This window comes from Vombatus ursinus, unplaced genomic scaffold, assembly GCF_900497805.2.
Source record: "Vombatus ursinus unplaced genomic scaffold, bare-nosed wombat genome assembly UNPS02014924.1, whole genome shotgun sequence".
Taxonomy (NCBI): domain Eukaryota; kingdom Metazoa; phylum Chordata; class Mammalia; order Diprotodontia; family Vombatidae; genus Vombatus; species Vombatus ursinus.
In genome coordinates this window covers 1,588,768-1,611,303 of record NW_020954702.1, presented here as the reverse complement: position 1 = coordinate 1,611,303, position 22,536 = coordinate 1,588,768, and the positions used below count along the sequence as shown (strand labels likewise).

The window sequence follows — 22,536 nt, the reverse complement described above, 5'->3', positions numbered from 1 at the left end:
TACTTCAGGTAAAAGCATTTTTTCCCTCCCAAGATACTTGCATAGTTTTCTCGATGCTCCAATTAGCTTTGGCAACCCTTTCTAATATTCCTTTCAGGAATAAAGCCTACATAGGAGAATAGTGATAGTACTAGTAAACAAAATATTATATAAAAGAACAAAATATTTTGGAATAAAAAGCTAGGGGGAAAAAACAAAGGAAATATAAAGATGGAAATGTTAATTGTACCTTAAAGAACCCTGCTTCAGGACCACACCTGTCATATACACTCCTGGATTTACCTATAGCCATGATAATACCTTGCATGTTCGGTGTCATCATGATCTGCCACAAGGGATTTAAGGTAAAAGGTTGGAATGGTTAACATTTTTAAATGTTAAGAAAATGTCTTCATGTACATGCCAGCTAAAAAGCATCCCATAGACACAGCCAGAAAATACTGTTATAGCTAATGCTCAGGATTCCCAAATTAATGACAGCATTTGTTTCTTCTACAGTAAATCTAACCTGATATGCACATAAAGATATATTCTTTAAAATCAGCCAGTGATAAAAATACATGCACTGTTAAACATCACCCCAACAATTAGAAATTCTGCCCAAAGCACACACACAGGAACTCTTATCTCTTATCCAAATGGAAAAATTAAACGAACAAATCCATTAATTCTAACCCAACCCACTATACAAGCAAGTTCCTCCCAAAATGTGAAAATTCAATACTTACATGCTTATTAAATAAATTATACTACTTTCAAAGAGACAACATAATATGAAAATGTTACATGGAACAGTTTATTCATATCAGAAAGCAATCTGTATTACTTTTTTTGATTTCATGTCATTTCTTCAATAACTAGATGACATAATATAACTATATAATCTTCAATGACATAATAAAATGTTTGCAGAACCAAAGGATTGAAAGCAACACCACAAAGTTAATATGATGGCTGCTTTGGAGTAATTAAAAAGGTTATGTCTACTATTTTGCCATCAAAATACAGAGAGGTTTGTAATTATAGTAGTTCGATTGAACTATATTGTACCTAAAGTTCCTAAGATCTAACATGACATACCTAACAAGTACCTTAAAACCACACTACTTTTATCACAAATATATTTTTGTCAGTTCTAGTATTAAATGCAGTACTCCTTTAAGCTATTTTTCAAGGCAGTAATATCAATCATTGCACTATTATAGTATTAATATGAGATTCCTGTGGCATAGTGGATTGAAAGCCAGAAAGATCAGGGTTCAAGTGTAGCCTCTGACCCAAACTGTCTCTGGGATGCTCAGCAAGTCACTTAACTTTTCACTTAATTTTTTATTATGTTTACTTTTTTAAAACCACAATTATTTTCAATTCTTAATTATACATTCTAATGTAGGTAATTTAATAATTTACTTATGCTTTTTTAGGTGGATTTTCTTGCTGTAATTCCTCCTACCTCCATGTCACTGCCTCTTCTCTGTTGCTGTTACTGTTTAGAAACTACCTTCTTCAAGTATATCAGAAAGCAAAGAGAGAAATTTCACAGTAGTTAGAAAAAGGGACCAAGGACCTAGCTGATCTATAGAAAATCTAGGCTGACTCTAGAAAAACCCATAATAAGAATGGGTCAGATTTCCCCCTACTCTCCTGGAAGCACTTCGTGGTGTATATGACAAATATTTCTTAGAACATGGAACAATAAGGAGTTGGCAATATCACTAATGTATCTTTTTAACAAGTCTTAAGGAAGTGGAAGAATAAATGATGGTTAGCTACTCTGTGCTATCCCATAGTTTTCCCAGAGCCTCCTTAGCTTCTGCACACTTCCCTACCATTCGTAGGCTTTGCAATAGAAAATGTAAGAATAAACAATTTAGGCATGATATCAGGATAGGGAGAATTTATTTATACCAGAGGCATTTTTTAATATTCAAAAATTGTTTTTATGAGATTTTAGTATTAAATATCATATAATATACTTATTTTATCCATTTGACATAATCCCCAAGTCTTTCTTCTTAAGTTTTAATTATAATTTCAAACTTTTATTAATATATCAAGGAAGTTACTCAATACCATGTACCACAGAATCAAATTTAGAGCTAGCAGGAAGTGGCAAAGTTAAATGTTATACAGAAAGTCACATAAGTGTGAATATGCAGGCATGCTCAAAATACTTGTGCCAAGCAGCAAAATAAGACAGGTAAGTTTGTGGTGCAAAGGGCTATAAGAACAGTACCTCATCATCATAACCCCCCTTCACTGACTCAATCATAAATGTCCCTACATGAGGAATCGCCACCTCTACAACTTGCTGGTTAGAAGGTGGTTGACTGGTGGCTTTTTCAGGGGTCTGCAGAAGAAAATAATGAGCATGAAAAATTAGAAAAATAGAAGAGAATAATGTAAAATAGCAAAAATATTATTTTGGGGGGGATGAAAGATGGCTAACTTCAAATTACTACCTGGATATCAGGGTACAAGAAAGGCAGGTAACACTAAATTTCTTTCTTTAAGATATAGACTTCAAACTAAACACTTCTCAATTTTATTTGTTTAAATAAGTAGTTTGAACTCCAAATTCTTAACATGTGCAATGTATAACCTAAAAATGTTTTCCATATACCTACACTGAAAAGGTAACTAAAAATAATTTAAAAACTTTTATTTAAACAAATGGTAGTCTTTAGTTTCTTATTTGTTATGAATGAAACGTTAACTGTGTAGAGTAAAAATACTTACTCGGTCATTGAAAGAAAACATAGAAGGTCTCTAAGGTCCCTTTCAGCTCAGGAGATAATATGTCGAGCTGAAAGTGACCTTAGAGGCATTCTAGTCCAATGCTTTCATTTCAGAGATGGACCAAACAGGCTCTGAATTGTGAAATGAATTGTTTAAGGTCACATAAATAGTAATAAGTAAAAGAAACCAACATTCAAACCCAGAACCTCTACTTTCGAATCCAGTACTCCTTCAATTGAACCAGGTAAATTATAGTGAAAAATAAAAATTACAAAAATTTTGAAAAATGAAATTCAGCTTTATTACTTTCAAGTTCACCCAATAAATCAAAAACTGTAAGTGTTGAAATGGTTCCTTTATTGACTCAATAAAATAATATTTTAACAGATTTCCAAAGAGCCTATTGTTTATCAATAAAAGGACACTTCTAAAGAACTTAACCTACCTTCAAGTCACACAACAAAGAAATATCCTGATAATAAACATTAACCAAAAACTTAAGGAATTATAGAATTTCTATTCACTGGATCTTGAATTTAGGAGATTTTATTGTGCTATGAAACAAAGGTACTTTAAAAGAAACACAAGCACTTCAAAGACTGGGATGTTTTCTGGTTTTTCACTGCAATAATCCTTAGTAAATAAATATCAGCAATTGTCAAATATGAAGGCTGCCACTATCCTCTCCACTAATAGATATTATTATAAAGTATGACACTATTCCAATGTTTCAGGGTGGTCTGGATGTGAGCTTGGATTCTAGAATGCTATGCCAGTATGTTTTAAGCTTTGGCATAGCCCACACCAAGCTGAAAAAGTTCAGAGATGGGTCTAGCAAAGGCATGAATGTCTGTCATCCAAGGACTACCCTTACTAAGTCACACTTTTTTCAGTCATGGTGATTTAGGAAGAGTTTTTATTAAAGTGGAGGAGAATTATAATCTGTGGCAGTGGTGGCAGTACTCATAACAACGAAATCACAGATGTTTTAAGATTTTCTATTGTTCCATTAAGTTAAATAATTTCTAGTTCAAATATGCTTTAACTCATACATACACACCTATCAGCTCACATAATTTCGAGTTCTGTGGATATAGCTTATGGAATTTAGCAGATATTATCTTAGTCTTTATAATATTCCTGTGAGTAAAGAATGAAAAGTACTAAGTTTCCATTTTAGGAATACAAAATTTGAAGTTAATGGGTTAAGAAAATGATGTACAATCACTTAGGTCAAGCCAAGTGAAAACAGATTTTGTGATTTATAAGATAATTTACTGAACTAACTTCCTATAAAGAGAGAACATAAGACATTCTGAAGTCTAATGGCACACTGGAGATAAGTGATTTGGTATCCATCCCGTGGCAAGAACAATATTAAAGACTGTATTTTGAAAAGTTAAATATTATGTATGCCAAAAAAATTCTTTCTCATGGAACTTTTTTTTCCACAGGCATACATTAACTATGTAAATTCTTACAAGGAAAAAAGTATTTTTAAAATGTGATTTCCAATGTTTTTAATGACTTTTTTGTTTTATGTGTATATGTACTTAACTTGCCTCCACATATTCAAATTGTACAGAAAAGAAAGCACATAATTCCTCAAATACAATTTAAATCAGTTAAACCCTGATATTTACATTTTATACAATAGAAAATAGGCCATATTTTGTCAATTTTTATCTTAATATACAGGTATGCATTTACCTAAAAGTCAACTAACTGCTATATATACATCAAATAAGAATCAAAATTACAGAACTACAAAGGAGGACCTCTGAAATCAACTGGTCCAAACTCCTTTCATTTTATAAAGGAAGAAACGAATGCCCAATAAGGGTAAGACTGGTCCAAAGTCAAACAATTAGTAGCAGAAACAGGACCAGAACCCAGACCTAAAAATCTAACGCTTCTTTTCTCTAAACTCCATTGAAAATGTCTTGACTATAACTGTCTAAAACACACACACACACACACAATCTCACATAACAACTAAAAAAACATTCTTACCAGCTGTAAGACAGTTTCAGGATTTGTGTCTTCATGCTCTGATGACGCCTTGGTGATCGCTCGCATTGTTTCTTCTTTCAAATACTTGGCGAGATCACTTCTGGATGGCTGCTCTAGGTATTCAGGTTCTTCTGCTTGTGCTTAATGACAAAAGAATTCATTATATATTTAATATGAATCTCAAAATGAATTGATTTGAATTCATATTTGTTTATTTAATAATAAGAATTACGTTGGTGTTCGTTTCAATTGTGTCTGACTCCTCATAATTTCATTTGGGGTTTTTTTGGCAAAGACACGGGCATGGTTTGCCATTTCCTTCTCCAGCTCATTTTACAGATGAGAAAATTGAGGCAAACGAGGTTAAGTGACTTGCCCAGGGTCACACAGCTAGTATATGTCTGAGGCCAGATTTAAACTCATAGAGATGTATCTTCCTGGCACTCTACTAATTGTGCCGCCTCGTTGCCAATAAATTTTATATTTCTCTTTAAAATAATATCAATAAATATGAATAAAATGATACACTTCTAATTTATGTAACTTTTACATATTAAGTATCACAAGAGAATTTTGAACCTTTTAAGCCCCTAAATGAACAATTTCTGCTAGGGAAAAATAGAAAAAAACCTAAACTTAGAAAAAGTATTCCCAATTAACTATAGTATTTGAAATATGCTTTTCTGACATATTGTCACACCAAAATATCATTATGGGAAAATATGAACATAAAATTTTATTTATGTATAAATAATCATATACACACATGTATATTTAATACATTTAATAAATATGGGATTTTTTTAAAACAACATTCTCATTCTGAGTTCCTACTGCCCATATAGGAAGCATGTTTTCTAGCTATAATAACTGTAAACTTGGAAAATGGGAATACTGAAATGCAAAAAGATAACAGAAAAAGGGGAAGGTCTCTTGATCACCCCACCACTTATTTTCTAGCAAACTTTCTGAGGTAGAGCTTGTAATATATTTGCATTTTAATAATTTTTAAACTTTCCAAATAGGATATATCACTCAAGGAAGAATACACTAATTTTAATGTCTCTGCATTTATGCATATATATCAATTATATTAAATATACTCCTTATTTTATAAGAACTTCTGGAAACTGGAAAAGTTTGGTAGAAAATAGGCTTAGAAAACTATTTTACACAACATATCACAGTAAGTTCCTATTGAATATGCAACTGAAATATAAAAGACCACACACCATAAAATTTTTTTAAAAATTAAAAGATATAGGAGATATCTTTTATAACTAAAGCTGGCTAAAGAATTCTAATCCAAATAAGAGATAAAGGAGATCACAAAAGATAAAATTAAAAATCCTTTGCACAAACAAATTCAATGCAACTTGGATAAGAAGGGAAATTGTCAAGGAGAGAAACATCCTTTGTGTCAAATATCTGATAAAGGTCTAATAGCAAATATATATCAATAATTAATACCAGTCTGTAATACCAAGAGCCATTTCCCAAAGGAAAAGTGGTGAAAAAATAAGGAAAGAATTCTTAAAGGAGAAAATGCAAACTATCAACAAATATATGAAAGAATGCTTCAAACCATTATTAGTACAAAATGTAAATTAAAACAACTTTGAGGCCATAACCTACATCCAGCAAATTTGCAAAGATGGACAAGAGATAGTAAAAAAGGGGACTGTTGGGAAGACAAGCACACTAATAATTCAGAGGTGGTAAAGTGAATTAGTCCAACCACTACTTTAAAGTGATAATTATTTTTAATAAATTATTGCTGTCTAATATTTGTGTCTCACCTACCATTTTAACAAGTCATGCCTTGTAACAAAGAATAAATGAAGAGAAAAAAAAAGCAACTGAAGAAATATTATCAGTGAAATAAATCAGTCTAGCAGTATACAGTACAAATCATTCTGGAAAACAATTTTAAATTAAATGATTAAAAATAACTCAACTATTCAACTCTATGACTCAGAGATCCAAGACAGGAATATACCTCAAAGAGTTAAAAAAAAAAAAGCAAGGTTCTATACATACTAAAATATTCATAGAAGCACTTTTTATATTAGGAAAAAAAGTAAATAAAGTAGGTGCCCATCCAGCAAATGAAGAAACAGCTAAAAAAAAAAAAAGGTTTACAGGAATCACATTTATATGGATATGACTAATTCAAAGACACACGCGAAGAGTTATGTCAACTGACAGAGAAATACACAGAATCAAGGGAATGATACATACAAAAGCTATAATAATGCAAATAAAATAACAGTAAAACAAAGCAGAATGTTATATAATTGTAATGACCACAGAGTAAATGAGAAGAATCACTCTTCTGTTCTTACACCTAATGGGTATGCAACATTAAATACACTCTCAGACTTGGTCATTATGGTTTTGATTTGTTACATAAGAAGGAGGGGAAGGGTCACTGTACAGGCTTGGGTGGTGATATTCAGAAATGACCATGATGTAAAAACAAACAAAAAAATCAATAAAACGTTTTTTTTCAAACTACAAAAAGAAGTAGATGGTAGAGAGATAATATGTTAGCAGGTATGAGCATCACTAGCAGTTAAGTGCCACAGTAGATAGAATGCCTGGCCTGGAGTTAGGAAGGCTCATTTTCCTGAGTTCAAATCTGGCCTCAGATATGTACAACGTGTGTAACCCTGAGCAAGTCACTTAACCCTGTTTGCCTCAGTGTCCTCAGCTGTAAGATAAGCTGGAGAAAGAAACGGCAAACCACTCCACTATTGTTGCCAAGTAAACCCCAAATGGGATCACAAAGAGTCAGACATAACTGCAAATAACAACAAAACTGGCATCACCCACTCACAGCCTCATTTTTCACAACCAGACTGATGAACTATGATTGTGTTTCTTTCAACTGTAAAAGCAATTTAAATCCTGTACTAATTTTAATTCCTTTCCCTCAAATATTGTGGAGAAAAGAAAATAGGGAAATACTGGGGAAAACAGGGAAATAGTAGGAAAAATAGGGAAACTATTATGATAGTTGAAATTTGTCTGTGCATGGTGGTATATGCCTGTAATCTCTTCTATGGTGGAAGCTTAGGCTAGTGGATTGTTTGAGTTTGGAAATTCTGAACTGCAATGAGCTAAGACGAGCAGGTGTCTGCACTAAGACCATCACTAATACGGCAAATTCTTAGGAGCAGGATGTCACTAGGCTGCCTAAGGAAAAGCAATGGAACAGGTCAAAGGTCAGAAATGGAGCAGGTCAAAGCTACCATGCCTATCAGTAGTGGGATCAATTCCATTACTAACATTCATGTTTTAAAAAGGCCCTTAACGAAATGGACAAAAGAAGGAATACTTCAGATGGAAACACTGCTAGCACAAAAAAGAAGAGGCTTGTTATTACATTAGAACAAAAACTGAATAGTAGGAACTTGGTCACAGCAACTCTTAAAATAGGATGAGACATCTGAATTCCTGAATCTATGGTATTGAATACTGTAAAACAGACAGGTGAAATAAAATCAAAAGGCAAAGCTGCTTAGCTTTTTGTAGTTTTGCAAATGGCTACAAGGAGTAAAAGTGTTACATATACAGACAATCAGATAAAAACTTCAACTTTAAGTAAGTGAAAGAAAATAGAAATAGAAGCCGATGGTACAGAAATTATGTTCTAACCTTTGTTTGGTTTGATGGTTGCAAAAATTAAATTTAACTGCATAATGTTAAAATTACCAGTTAGATGGCCACTCTACATGAGGATGTGGAAGCTAAATATTCTGATGTATTACTGAAAATAATAGAAGAAGATGGATACATTGATCAACAAAATTTTTTTACTGTGAATGAAACAGGCTTCTTCTAGAAAACAATGTCTTCTAGAACTTACATTTCTAAGAAAGAAAAAAATTCAACCTTAAAGTGTCTAACTTTTTAAAATAAAAGTATCTAACACTTTTATTGGGAAGTAATGCAGAAGGGAGTTTTAAGTTAAAATCAATGCTTATTTCTTGAAATTCTCATGCTCTAAGAGGTTACAATCTTTGGTTGCTTCCAGTTCTTTGGTGGTTCGATAAAGAAAATGACTAAAGTTGTTTACAAAGACTGGCTTTCCAGTTATTTTAGCCCAACTGTTGAAAAATAATTTTATCTCTGAATAGTCAGAATTTGAATAAGGTGACAACTTTACTAGATTCACTAATTTTTATACTATTTATGTCTTTATTCTTTAAATGTATTCCTTGCAAGTTACATATTGTGGAGTTTTTAAAAATCCAATCTGTCATTTTTTAACTTTTTGTTAGAATGTTTAATTCCTTCACATTTAAAGTTGTAAGGATTAGTCTTATATTTTCCTCCATTTGTCTTTAATTTTTTTTCAAATTAAGATTTTATTTTTCTTCCTTTTATGTTGTAAACACAGCATTATGTCTCTTTAGTTATAAACTTATTTTTTAGGGCTATCTTAGTCCCACTGGCTCTCTTCCCTCCCTTGCCCCACTTGTTATCTGTTTTCCCAGTTTGGGAATTTTAGAATTTGGAACTTTTAGAAGGTTCCTGTTTCCTTCTTACTTTTTAATCTAGTCATTTAATTATTCCCCTATTTTTTCTCTCAATTACATACAAGTAAAATCTCTCTTCTTCCTCCTCTTCCCTTCAATTTATTTTATTAGTTTTTAAAATTTCATTTTCAGTGATTTTATTTTAGAAAAATATTTCTTTCCCTTATTCTCTTCATTACTTACCTCTACCTTCCTGTCTATTCTAGACTTTCATTTTTGATTGACATCCCTTATTCTTATCTAGTTGTTTTAAAAAAAATTCTGTATTCCTTGAGGAGGAGGGAGTGCTGAATGATTGCTTATTATTGGTTAGGGAATATTGGCCTTCTCTGCCATTAGTCCATCATATTTTTATCTTGTTGGGATTCTTGATGTCCCAGACTGTGGAGACAGATGAAATTGTTTAATCCTCTGTCACATAATTCTTATTTTAGACAGGTTTGAGAGGTTTCAAGATTCAGAGAAAATGTCTATCTTGTTAATCACACAACTACGAGTACCTTAATTATAAATTAATACTGTTGATCAGATTTCTTATCTTTTTCTACTTCCTTCTTTGTAAAGAATGAGGTGGAATGAAAGGAGGAAAAATTATAAGAAGTTATGATGGGAAAGAAGTACAACATTGAGAACAGTAAAAATGAAAGCAATCAACACTCCAAAAATGGAGAAGGGTAACAGAATGGATTAGACAAAATAATCCAACAATATTTTATTTTCAAAAAATTTACTTGAAACAAAGATCTACATGGAGAAAAGAAGACTTGAGGAGAATTTATTTAGGCCTCAGGTAAATTCAAAAAAGGAAGGGATAACAATCATAAACTCAGACAAGGCAAGAATACAAATAGAAATAAAGCAGGGAAACAAGGTTATGCATATTGTTGTTATTATTATTAGTGCCAATATACCAATAATTCACATACATTCAGCAAATGAAATAACATTTAAATAAGTTGTTTTCAATGTTTTTTTGTATCATGGTCTAATTTTTTTAAACTCATAATTGAAGGAAATGCCCAATTTCAATGAGAAGTTATTGAAAATAAAGACATTTTATTTTCCTATACAAGTTACTGGATCCCATGAAATCAAGGACCCAGCTTAAGAATTTCTGACCTTAGTACTTAAAACACAAGCTAAATAAATTACAGGAAGAAATAAACAGCAAAATTACTAACACCTATTTCTTATTTGTCTGATACATAGCTTATTTGCACATGGTTTACATGTTGTCTCCTCCCATTAGATTATGAGTTCCTCAAGGGTAAGAACTGTCTGTTGTGTTTTCTGGGTTTTCTAAATTCAAAAAATTCAATTCAATAAACATTATTAAGTGCAAGCTTGAAATTAAGGATCCAAAAAAAGGGCAAAAGACAGTCCTTAACCTTGAGAAGTGCACAACCTAATGGGAAGAGACAATATGTAAACCATGTGTAAATAAGCTATGTGTCAGATATACACACACATATATGTGTATGTATGTATGTATACACATGTGTATATGTCAGATAAGTGATGTTTATTAAGCACTTACTATATGCCTTGTATATAAGTGCTTAATAATGTTTATTGACTGACAAATAAAATCTAACAACATAGAAAAAACACAAACAAGAAAAAAGTTAAAGACCTGAATAGAATTTTAGAAAAATTAGTATGATAGGTATCCAGTGATTACTGAATTGGATTAGATAGGAATATACATATTTCAGTCTGTATGACACTTTTACAAAAATGAACCACATGCTAAAGCACAGAAATCTCATAAACAAGTGAAGAAAATTAGTTAAAAAGAAATTAAAAGAAATGGTAAAAGAAAGTAATTAGAGACACTGGCATACAAGAATTGCTACAAAGGAAATGATTCAAATATACATCAAGGAGATATATCTATATCTATATATGTAGAGAGAGAGATAATAAAGGAGGTGGGCTGGTCATATTGGTGAACAAGTTTGAGTGATATTTTTGTACTCCTGAGAACAAAGATCTTTCAATAATGATGATAAGGAGGATAAAATTCTTTAAAATTTGCCAAGAACTTTACACATTATAGCTTCTAGATAGAGATCCTCTATTAAGGATTACGGAAAAACATAAATGACAATTAGAGGGGAGAGGCAAAAAAGGGAGTTGAGAAAACATTGAGTATCAAAACCTGCTAGATAATGATGACATAGATTTCAGGTGATCATTATCCTAGTCGGGGAATTGAGGGGATTAGGACAGAAAGTGGTTAACTATGGGGACTGTGTGAAACACAATGACTCAATCTTTTGACAAAATTCTGGAGCTAGTTTGGTTCCTTTTGTACTCAATTATAGATCTAGCCCAAATTCTGCCTTGTGAGAAAATTATTTAATTGTGGGAAGTAGGAGAAAACCTTATTGCACTGTTTGAACCTAGCCCTACATGGCTAGGAAACTGTACCACTTCTCCCTGCTATTTAGAGAGTCTTAACTAAGGACCTGGGTTATGCTGATCAGAAGAAACCCAGTCAAATCCAAAAAATGAAGCAAGGAGTTTCTCAAGCAACCCGTATGTCTTATCTGAAAACTGATCCCCTATCGATCAATTATTGTTTTCATGTTCCTTTATTTACAGACACTTGAGGGGAGTGGGACACTTCTTTTTTTTGAATTCAGAGAGCTGTACCTGTTCACTCTCTCTCTCCCAACTTGGAAAGTCCCTAATCTTTCCTTAAGTTAGAAATCAAATTACCTAATGTTGTATTGTTTCTTTTTTAACTAACTGATCTTATTTGATTGTTTTTAATGTATAAAAGTCTGTCTTCCCCTTGTATTCAGGGTTCAGGCCTAAGCTGTGGAAGTCTAGCCTTGCTTTGTTAGGCAACTGACATGTACTGCTTAATAAATCAATATGCTTGGAAGACTGGACCTTTGTTTTCTTCAGTGTTTTAATCTTTTACCTGCCACAGGGAAGGTATGATGTTCACTGAATAGAAACCAAGCAGACCCACTGATGAAAAATAGAGAGTTACTTTGGAGGATACACCATAAAGGACAGCTTATTCAGTTGTTTCAGTTGTGTCAGATTCCCTGTGACCCCATTTGGGATTTTCTTGGCAAAGATAATGGAGTGGTTTGTCATTTCCTTCTCCAGCTCATTTTACAGATGAGGAAATTGAGGCAAACAGGATTCAATGACTTGCCCAAGGTCACACAGCAACTAAGTGTCTGAGGCTGGATTTGAACTCAGGTCTTCCTGACTCCAGGTCCAGAAGTCTAACCACTGCACCACCTAGCTGCCCAGTGAAATTTGTAGTCTAATGGAATTAGAAAATAGAATTCTACCATCCACAAGCTTTGAAATCATTGCTGAAAACCAATGTTCCCGTTCACATATATATGTGTATATACACACACATATGTGTGTATATGTATTGTGAATATATGTATAAACATATATACATATAAGACACTATTACTATGTACTGTGTATCTACACATACATATATATATTGCAAATATGAGTATGTACATATATACACATATACTTTGTACCTATATTTATATATAGAAAGAGAGAACTTACATGTGTTATGATAAACCTTTGAAATATTACTACTGAAAAATAATTAGCTGACCTGTCATTACAGAAGGTGTTGGCTCCTTCATTTTCTGGGATGCTAAAATCTTTTCCTGCTGAGCTTTCTGGGCAAGTTGTAGATCCCACTCCTCTAACTCTTTTTCAAATCTCTGATTATCTTCTTTGACGAAGTCTCTTAAATCAGTAGGTAATGTTTCCATCCCGACAAGTTTCTGTCCAGTTTCCTTGTGAAAGTCTTCTGCAAGTCATATATTTCAAAGACTATTATGTGACCAAGAATGAAGAAATGCAGTTCATAAAATAGAGCATTGTTTTAACTTAACTCAACAAATATTTAGTGAAGTGGAGATTATTTGTATGAAATAAATCTTTAGTTTTACCACTTGTTGACAAACTTATGCTATCTAAAAATGAAAAAGTAAACAGAAAAGTACACATTAAAGAATACTTGGAAAGGAATATTAGATTACAAATTGCTCTTCAACAAACCATATAGGTATTATATTTTCTACAATTTAATATGCAGAAATGAGAATTAATGTTTAGAATTTGAACTTTTGGCATATAATGATTTACTATTATGGTAAGAAAATATCTCGTGTTTGTGTCTATTCACAAACTGTTATTGTTTTCAATGAAAGAAGAATGAAAGAAATTACTTCTGGATTTATAGGTAGTAAAGATGGAACTCAGCTATTACATATACTTATATAATTACTGTTGGGCATTCTCTAATGCCCAACATAGTATGGAGATGACTCTGGATGTTCAAATATTCCAGTAGAATGAAAGCTCTAGTAGCAAGTCCTCCCAAACTGGAAAAGTTTCAGGTACAAACCCCGGTGATGGATCATTTATGTTTTGTCCAAGGAACTGCCGAACTGTATTAAAATGGTCATCACCAAGTTGACCAAAGGGTAATGAATTTTTTGGTTATAGCAGTTTTTAAACACTATCTTCTAAGTTATAGAGGGACTATGATTTCAGGGATCTTTGCCATGTTTAAGGATAAAACTATAATTTAAATCATAATCTCACGCAGTTATATTTATCATACTATTCTATGAACTTTTAACAAAAAGCAAGTCATAATTTTAAGATTTACCAAAACATCACAAAAGGATATTTTGCTTTAAGTAGTTACTTATGGCTCTACTGCAAGCCAAAAATGGCCAAAAAAACAACAACAACAAAACAACAACAAACCAGCAAAAAACAAAAACAAACACCTTTTTTTATCATGAGGCAATCATCAAGCAAGAATACATGAATGGAAAAGCAGTAAGACTAAATAGTTCTTGGAATATACTAAAAATGGCAATGAAATACTGGGGTTGGAGGTAGGGGGGAAAACAGCCATTTAATTTTTTTTTTTTTAAATCTGTGAAAGTCAGCAACAATTACAGGACTAACTGAACATACATAAACCCTCAACAGACCATAAAAGAGTTGCTTTTAGTCAATGTATGGACAATACAAGTTACTATATTAATAAATGGCCACATGATTTACCAAGGAAAAGAGCACAAACAAGGCCAACATTAAATTCTAGTTCTAATTCTGCTATACTTTCCAGGCTACTTGATCTTTCAAACCTCCAGTTTCTTCACTTATAAAATAAACTGAAAATACTACTCTGGCATAGCAATTATTAACTGATTAACTAACTCAATATCAAACGGATCCACATAGCACTTGATTATTTTGCAGAACACAATAGTCAAGAAGGAATTTACATAAGTAAGCATATTTAATTTTATGTTCTTACATTCTTACCTTTTATTAAGAAGTGTTCCTTATCATTAATGTACATTAAACAGTATGCACTGGCATTTCTGTAGCCACCAAAAGAGTCCCGCTCTAGCTCTTCCCACGTTGATTTTGTCACAGAAATATCATTATATTTCATCCATCTTTCTTGGTGATGATCAAAAATATATGCCCAGTAGTGTCCTGCATTAGCTTGGCCTTCATGAACTAAGACAGCATGTAAGCGATAAGGAACCTAAACATATGGGGAAAAGTTAACTGGTAATTTTTCTAGTTAATGTTAAATAATAATTTAGGATAATATTAAAATTAGTTTGTAATACTTGTGTTCCTTAAATATACATGAATTTACAGGTGGGTGACCAAAGTGGAAGACTTTCCTACAGCTGAAGGAAACTAGCTGAAATGAAAATTTTGCTGCATATAACTAACAGACAGCTGAGTATTTAACCTGTTTAAAAGCAAGGTTGCTGTCAATAAACATCATGGATGTTCTATTTTGAAGTTGATATTTGGGCATTTACTAACATACTTATACTACCATTTGCTAATAACAAATTTCTCAAAAGCTTTATGCATACAGTATGGTTTAGCTAAATTTCTAAATGCTTTACCAGGAGAGTCAAATAGGATTTGAATAATTTGTGTAATGTATATGAACACACATTAACTATAATGTAATGAACCTGAAATGGCTTAGAGTCCTGGATTGCTATCTAATTATCTAAACTTTCTTGCTACCACTGCACAGTGATTTCTACAAAATAAAGGTTCAAATACTCTTATTGACTTTATTTTCAATAACTGTAAGAAATTACCTTTTTTCTTCCCTCAAGAATGCAAAAGAAACCCTATGAAACTATATGAAACTCTGTAAGAAACTCTAAGAAAAGTAATATTTGATATTTTTTAAAAAATCAACAAAGTATTAAAGATTTTATCAGTTTAACAAAAACTGTAAATGAAACTGTTAAAATAGGAAACTCTAAAATAATGAATGAAACAACTAAACATATAACTAGACTATAAGAAAATTTGTATATTAGACTGAATATAATTTTAATGTATTTCCCACCTCAGAATTTTACTTACTTGTACCATAGGCTTGTCAGAGTACATTTGTTCAATTGTACGATGAATTCTTGATATGCTTTCCTGCAAATCTAAAGTGATAAAGAAATATTTTAATAGCAATCACCTTATGATTAATATACCATACTTCTACTGAAAATATATGGAAAAGGGTCAAATCTTATTTCGTCTATAAGGTTATGAGAGGAATCCATCCCTCAAATCAATATGACCTTTAACATTGCTAATTCCAAATACACTTCTCATCGGCAGTGTATCCGAAATTATTACTTTAGAGAATTTTACTGTTTAAATATGTTCAAAATGTGTAGGTTACTTCCTAAAGTCCTTTCTGAACTACATAGACTTGGCAAAAATTATTTGGAGTGGTAATTTTTTTGGTAGTAGAATTTCAAGTATATGTTCAATATTTAAAATCCACAAAATCAAGAAATATTAAGACTGCTTAAGCTTACAAAAAGTGGAGAAATAACTAAATTTAGATAATTAAAGACAAAATATTCATATCCCTGAATTTATCAAAATAGGTGATTCAATTAGTGTTTTACACGTGTTCATTTTGAAAATTTCAAGCTTTAAAATTAAAGTTAGAAAATTATTTCTTGGAATTGGTTTAAAAATTATGATTCATTAATTTTTTTTTAACATCTGCAACAAAGAAGTATTTTCAAGAAGTCGTTATAATAGAAACAGGGCTAGATTTTGCCTCAAAAAAAACAAGATTTGAATCCTGCCTTGGATACTTAATAGCTACGTGATTAATAAATGTAATTGTAATGGTCCATTCTGCAAATAATAATTTAGAACACACTGAACATCATTGATTTATTCAAAATTATTATTGCATCAGAATATTACTGTTTGGAATAATGCTCAAAATATTTTGGTGATTTTTCCTAGAATGTGGGATAATTTTTCCTATACATAGATTTTACAATAATTATTTAGAATAGTATTCAATGTAGTGAATTCCAAGTATATATTTAATTTAAAAATGCATTATCTGGATTTCTGGGTCATATGAGCAACAAGATGGAGTCTTCCAAACTTTTTCAAAACAGAAATTATGAGCCAAAGACAAAACAACTTTATCATGGTATCCAAAAAGTTAAAATCCAAAATCCAAAGTTAAAAAAAAAAACATAAAAAACAACAAATTCATGAACCGATGCTAACTGACCCTGAACTCACTCAGTACCCTTTCCCTCACCTCTCATGTTACTAGCAAGAAGGTTGCACTAGCAGACCTAAGGATATGATACAGGCTTAACACAAAATCATCCCCATATTTCAGTCTCCCTTCCCTCTTTTACAGTGATGTGAAGACCCCAATTCCAGGCTATAGAAGTTTGCTCAGGTTCCAACAGCTAGCCAGCATGGCAGCAGCCCTTCCAGAACCAAAGTGTGGCCAGGCCACAATCCTGAAATCCCCAGCATTTCAAAGCTCTGAACAGTCAGGGCAGTCAACCCCACAACACCAGTGTTACAATGCTCAAAACAACCTAAGAACTAAGAAATAGAGGGACAGAAGGAGACAGGACACTAGCACAGGTCACTCTGTATGTGTGTTTGTGTGTGTGCCTGATTGGGGGGGAGGGATGTTGCGGGAGGTGGGAGAGGATGTTCTGCATCACTCTACTAAACCTGAAGGAAAGAGTACAGCATCCATCTGAGTCACTTGGGGCAGATATCTAGAATGGTGAACTTTAAATTGCCCAGTGTGGAAGGAGGCAGAGATGCTTTGAGATCCAGCCCCCAGGGCAACCGCAATCAGAGGAGAAAGAATCAGAAAGTGAACAACAAAGGAAAGGAAGGCAGAAATTACCAAAGATTTCAGGAAGAAAAATGTATTATCTGATCCCAGCCAGTTTTTTCATCTGCAACATTTACCTCACAGTGTTATAGAGTAGATCAAATGAGAAAATGTTTGTAAAGCACAATGAAAACCCAAAACTACTATAGAAATTTCATTTCCAATTACTAATGTTAAATTTATCATATCAGTGACCAAAGAGTTAATATTTTGAAATTACATTAAACTGATAGGAATTATAATTTGACATACAAATATTATTTTAACATATTCTTTAGGAATACATCAATATGAAAAGGAAATTCCATTTAAACCATGATGATTAAATGTACAAGTGAATAAATAAAATATCCATTGAGATTTCAAGAAGGGTTCAGTCAAGACCCGCTAAGATACTTTCAAATTGGAAAATAAGACCTAAGAAAAAAAGTTAAAGATTTATTTAAGTTAGACAAGGCTAAATTAAAGAGCTATACTAGACCAAAGGTCAGCAACCTATGGCCCAAGAATGCAAAAATCATTCTTAGCTTATGGACCATACAAAACTAGGCAGTGGGCCACCTGGGCTATAGCTTGTACAGCCCTGTACTAGGCTACTCTAAAATCACAATGAGCATTTTATATGCTTAGGAATGGAATTCACAGAGGATTTCCCTTAACATAAGCAATCTTAAGGGAACTACTACTACTAAACAACATTAACTATCTTACCTCTAGTGTCATTTTCTACTTCAGTCCTCCAGCGATGTAAACAGCCTTCTAGTACAGAAAGTTCTTCTTCTGTTATATGTCTTGGTGCTGGATGCATGGGTAAATCTGGAGGTATTCGTGACTGTGTAAATGGCTTATGTATAAATGACCTTGGTGTAGGTGACGTGCTTGGTAGTTCTGAAGGAGTTCCCTGTTGTTGCTCTGCTGTGCTATATTTTTAAATGATAGAATAGGATAAAAAGTATGTCATATAGAAGCATAAATCTTCAATACCTATATAAAAATATTTAAAAGAACTATAAGTTTTTTTAAAAAACAATAAAGAACTAAATATTTAAATCTGACTTCAGTATTCTAATTAACAAAAAAGGTCAAGAGTAAATCCTCAAAATTATTAAATACTTCAAACTTTTATTATTGAATAAGGTTAAAATTAGAATTATGCGCCATTAACTCTTTAACTCTTTTCCCACATCCAGTCAGTTAAATCTTATCAGTTCTAAAGGCATTAACTCTGTCTGTCTGTCTGTCTCTCACACATACAAGCTCAAACCCTCACATTACCTCTTCCTTCGACTACTATACCAGCATCTTCACCTACAAATCTCCCCATGCCTGACTCCAACATCTGTTCTACACTCAGCTGTCAAAATAATCTTCCTAATCATGTTATTCCTTTGCTTAAACACCTTCAGGGGCTCATTATTACTTCCAAGATAATATACAAATCTTTAGGTTGGTATTTAAGGCCCCACACAATCTAGTTCTAACCTACCTTTCCAGTCCCATTTCACATGTGTGAAAAATGTACATTATTTGGCTTTCGTGGTATAGTTGAGACAAATTGGACTACTAGTTATTCCTCAAACCTGACATGACATTTCTGACCTCCATGTATTTACCGGACTTATCCTTCAATCACGGAATATACTTCCTTCTGATTTCTGCCTTTCAGAATACATCTTTTCCTTCAAGTCCCAACTCAGGAGCCACCTCTTCTGGCAAGCTTGTTCTCACCTCTCCCCAAGCTCCCAATAAGAGCACTCTTTCTGCTTAAATTTTCCTAATTTCTCAATTACTCCTAACTCTTACTAGTACCGTATCTTTGTGTATATTGTATACCACTCAACCTTTACCTAGCCTTAATCTAGTTTGGGGGCAGGAACATTAATTTTTTTTAATCTTTGTATCCTTAGTACTTCTGCAATAGTAAGCTCATAATAAAAAAAAACAAAACAAAACAAGTGAAATGAAATTAATGGAATACATGAATTACTTTGAAAATAAAAATAGATAAATCTACTTATATATACTCTATACATGAATATTGTATAAAATGTTTTTGATGGCACCTGTCAGTTTTTATTACTATGATGGTATAAACAATTAGTATTAGGTTGTGTCACTACATAAAGATACAAAGCTGTAAGGGTAATATGTTTATCTATAATGAAAGGTATATTTTATTTTGTTTTGAAAATACAACATTAAAATTCCTAACTCTGTACAAGAATAGAATCTAATAAGCTATGAATTAATATATAGAAAACATGCATTTTTCCAACTTTTTCAGCTTAAAAATTTAAACTTATTTTATAAAACCATTCATTTTAATCTATTATAGCAAATGAGCAAGAGATTATGTTACATTTTGCTTAAATGAAACCTCTCTCCATATTAAATGTCACACCGTATTAAATGTTTCCCCTCACATTAAAAAATGTTTTTACCTTGATAATGTCTGTGATGGTATGGAACCACTAGGTGGGGAACTAGCATCAATATCATCAACAGGAGAAGTGCAAACAGGTTTACTTGAGGCAAACTCCAGTGCATACTGCAGAACATCTACCAAGGGGAATCGTTTAGGGCCAGAACCATAGCTTAAATATCTGTTAACCATAAAATGTATGAATGCATTTACTAATATATTCAAAAAGCTCCATTTTCAGCAATTGTTAAGAGTTTTCAAACTCCTGTTACATAACAATAAAATGAAATTACTTTATGCCACCATTTTTCTTATGAAATCAAATGAATCTCTGCTGGAATGATAAAAAAGGCTAGTGGAGCAAATAATACAATAAGTAAATGTTTCAAATATCCTCAAAATTGATTCACTAATACTTCCTCTAAACACATGCACGTACATACGTATGTGTATTTATATTATTTTCATTCGAAGACTTCACTCTCTTTCATTGTCATAGCCCAGATGGATAATTAAAATTGCTGCTGGGTCTTTCATGAACCAGCCATATTTTTATTTTCAGACAGGGTACCTGTCACATGGTCAATGTAATTATTTAACTGGCTTTCAATCACCTCTAATTGGTTTACAATAGAATTACAAACCTGCCTTGCCACAGAAATTACAAAAATTACTAGGTTTTTTAAAAATGGATTAATTACTTTTATATTAAAATTTTTTTAAGTTTTTATGTTCAATTTACAAGAAAATAAAAATAAAAGTTGGGGGAAATTGATTACTAAGATTAACTGGGTTTAATGGCAATTGAAATAGTTACAGTTAAGCATTACCTAAGCTAACACTAAAGTACAGCAATACTATAACAGTAAAATTAATAACAGAAATCTTAACCAGAATTATATGCTTCATGTTGTCCCTTATCATTTCAGCTATATGTCTGTGTGCCATTAAAAAAACAGTAAAATTACTCTAGAAGACAGCCCTGAAACTTTGACAGGAATAATCTAATGCAGCCATCCTCAAAGTGTGGTTCAGTGACCTCTGGGGATCCCTGAGACTCTTTCAAAGGTCTTTGAGGTCAAAACTTTATAAGAATAAGATATTTAATTTCTAATATGGTATATCTATATCCACACAGACATACATACATACACACACACATATACACATACACATTCAAAACAAAAGCTCTCATGGGGGTGAGGATCTTCAACAATTTTTAAGAGTATAAAAGGGTCCTGAGATGAAAAAATTTGAAAATCAGTTATGTAATGAAACTAATCACATACCTAGGTCAGCCCAGAAAGATTACCTCTTATCAAAATTATTAATCTGCTAAAAAGAGGGATTAAAACCAACATCTTTATAATTATACTTTTTATATTAATTATAAAGAACAAGATTATAAGTAAATTGCACTGAGTAGTTTTTCAGTTCTTGAAGAATACCTTTCTAATCTTTGTTGTAATACTGTAAGGTACTCTTTTAGCCTCTTGATCTCCTCTCGTTTAATTCTTGTTATTTCTCTGTTTTTGTGCATATATCTGCAAATAAAAATAAATAGTCAGCATTTAGAATTTCTATACACTTAGATACCACCTTAAGTGGCATACCATTTGCAAAGAAAACTGAACTCAGTTCTAAGTAATTTAAATGGAACTATTTAAGCTCAATCATTGCTACAAAAAAAAAATTACATTTAGAGACAATGAACCATTTTATTGACTGTATAAAATGCTATCTTCCCTTATAATTTTTTGAGGCTATTTAAGAAAATATACAAGTTGGTCAGGGTTACTTTTTATTTCTATAACAATATTCTTTCCATAAATTGATGTTTTCTCTACATTGAACATTTTGTATATTATAAATGATATCTGCTAGCAGAAAAGGTAGTTGTCATTTAAAACTATTATTTCTTTATGCACACTGTCATATGTTCTTAAAACAAAGTTTATTTCCAATAAAATTAAATCAAAATTTCATCTACAAAAAACAGAGGTGTAATTCACTAAATTGCAAACACACTTTAAATATATGCATATGTGTACCACACACACACACACACACACACTCTCTCTCTCTCTCTCTCTGTCTCTCTCTCTCTCTCTCTCCTGCTGCTATATTAATTAAGCCATACCTGTCCAGATATAAAACCTGAGGAAATTCTAACTTGTTGTGAATTTTCTCTGGTCTTCCCAAAGCCTGATTAAATTCAAATCTTGACAGTTCAAATGTTAATACAGGTGGAAGTTCTGTGAACCAATGCTAAATAAGAAAAGATATTTTAAAATTTAATAACACTTTTCCTACTTTTAAAAAATTAGGTAATATCAGCATTTTTATAAGCAGTCTACAACATTAATAAGTACCTAATTTAATTGTACATCAAAATCCAAAAAAATTCTGTCAACAGCTATGCAGTTGGGTGTTGGCATAGTTATTCCAAGTATCCCTCCTCCTCCCAGAGAGGCATTCCAAATGACAAAGAGTATATTTACAGAGAAAAAAAAGAATAAGTAATCTATACATTGAGAAAGTCCAAAAACATGTGCAATGTGTTAACACTT

The 22,536-nt window shown here is 32.2% G+C and overlaps 1 protein-coding gene across 6 annotated transcripts in view; it reads right to left on the bottom strand.

The window, feature by feature from the left end:
• Nucleotides 1-22,536, bottom strand: part of USP25 (ubiquitin specific peptidase 25) — a 193,148-nt gene that overhangs the window by 56,614 nt on the left and 113,998 nt on the right. For 2 of the 6 annotated variants that reach the window (XM_027843603.1, XM_027843604.1), the window contains 10 exons: nt 22,107-22,234; nt 21,415-21,510; nt 19,986-20,147; nt 18,256-18,464; nt 15,732-15,802; nt 14,646-14,874; nt 12,907-13,107; nt 4,753-4,892; nt 2,237-2,350; nt 230-325 (listed from right to left, as the gene is read on the bottom strand). In XM_027843603.1, the coding sequence (XP_027699404.1) occupies nt 230-325; nt 2,237-2,350; nt 4,753-4,892; nt 12,907-13,107; nt 14,646-14,874; nt 15,732-15,802; nt 18,256-18,464; nt 19,986-20,147; nt 21,415-21,510; nt 22,107-22,234 (1,446 nt within the window). The remainder of the gene's footprint in view (nt 1-229; nt 326-2,236; nt 2,351-4,752; nt 4,893-12,906; nt 13,108-14,645; nt 14,875-15,731; nt 15,803-18,255; nt 18,465-19,985; nt 20,148-21,414; nt 21,511-22,106; nt 22,235-22,536) is intronic. The other 4 variants (XM_027843605.1, XM_027843606.1, XM_027843607.1 and 1 more) reach the window with 2 other exon arrangements.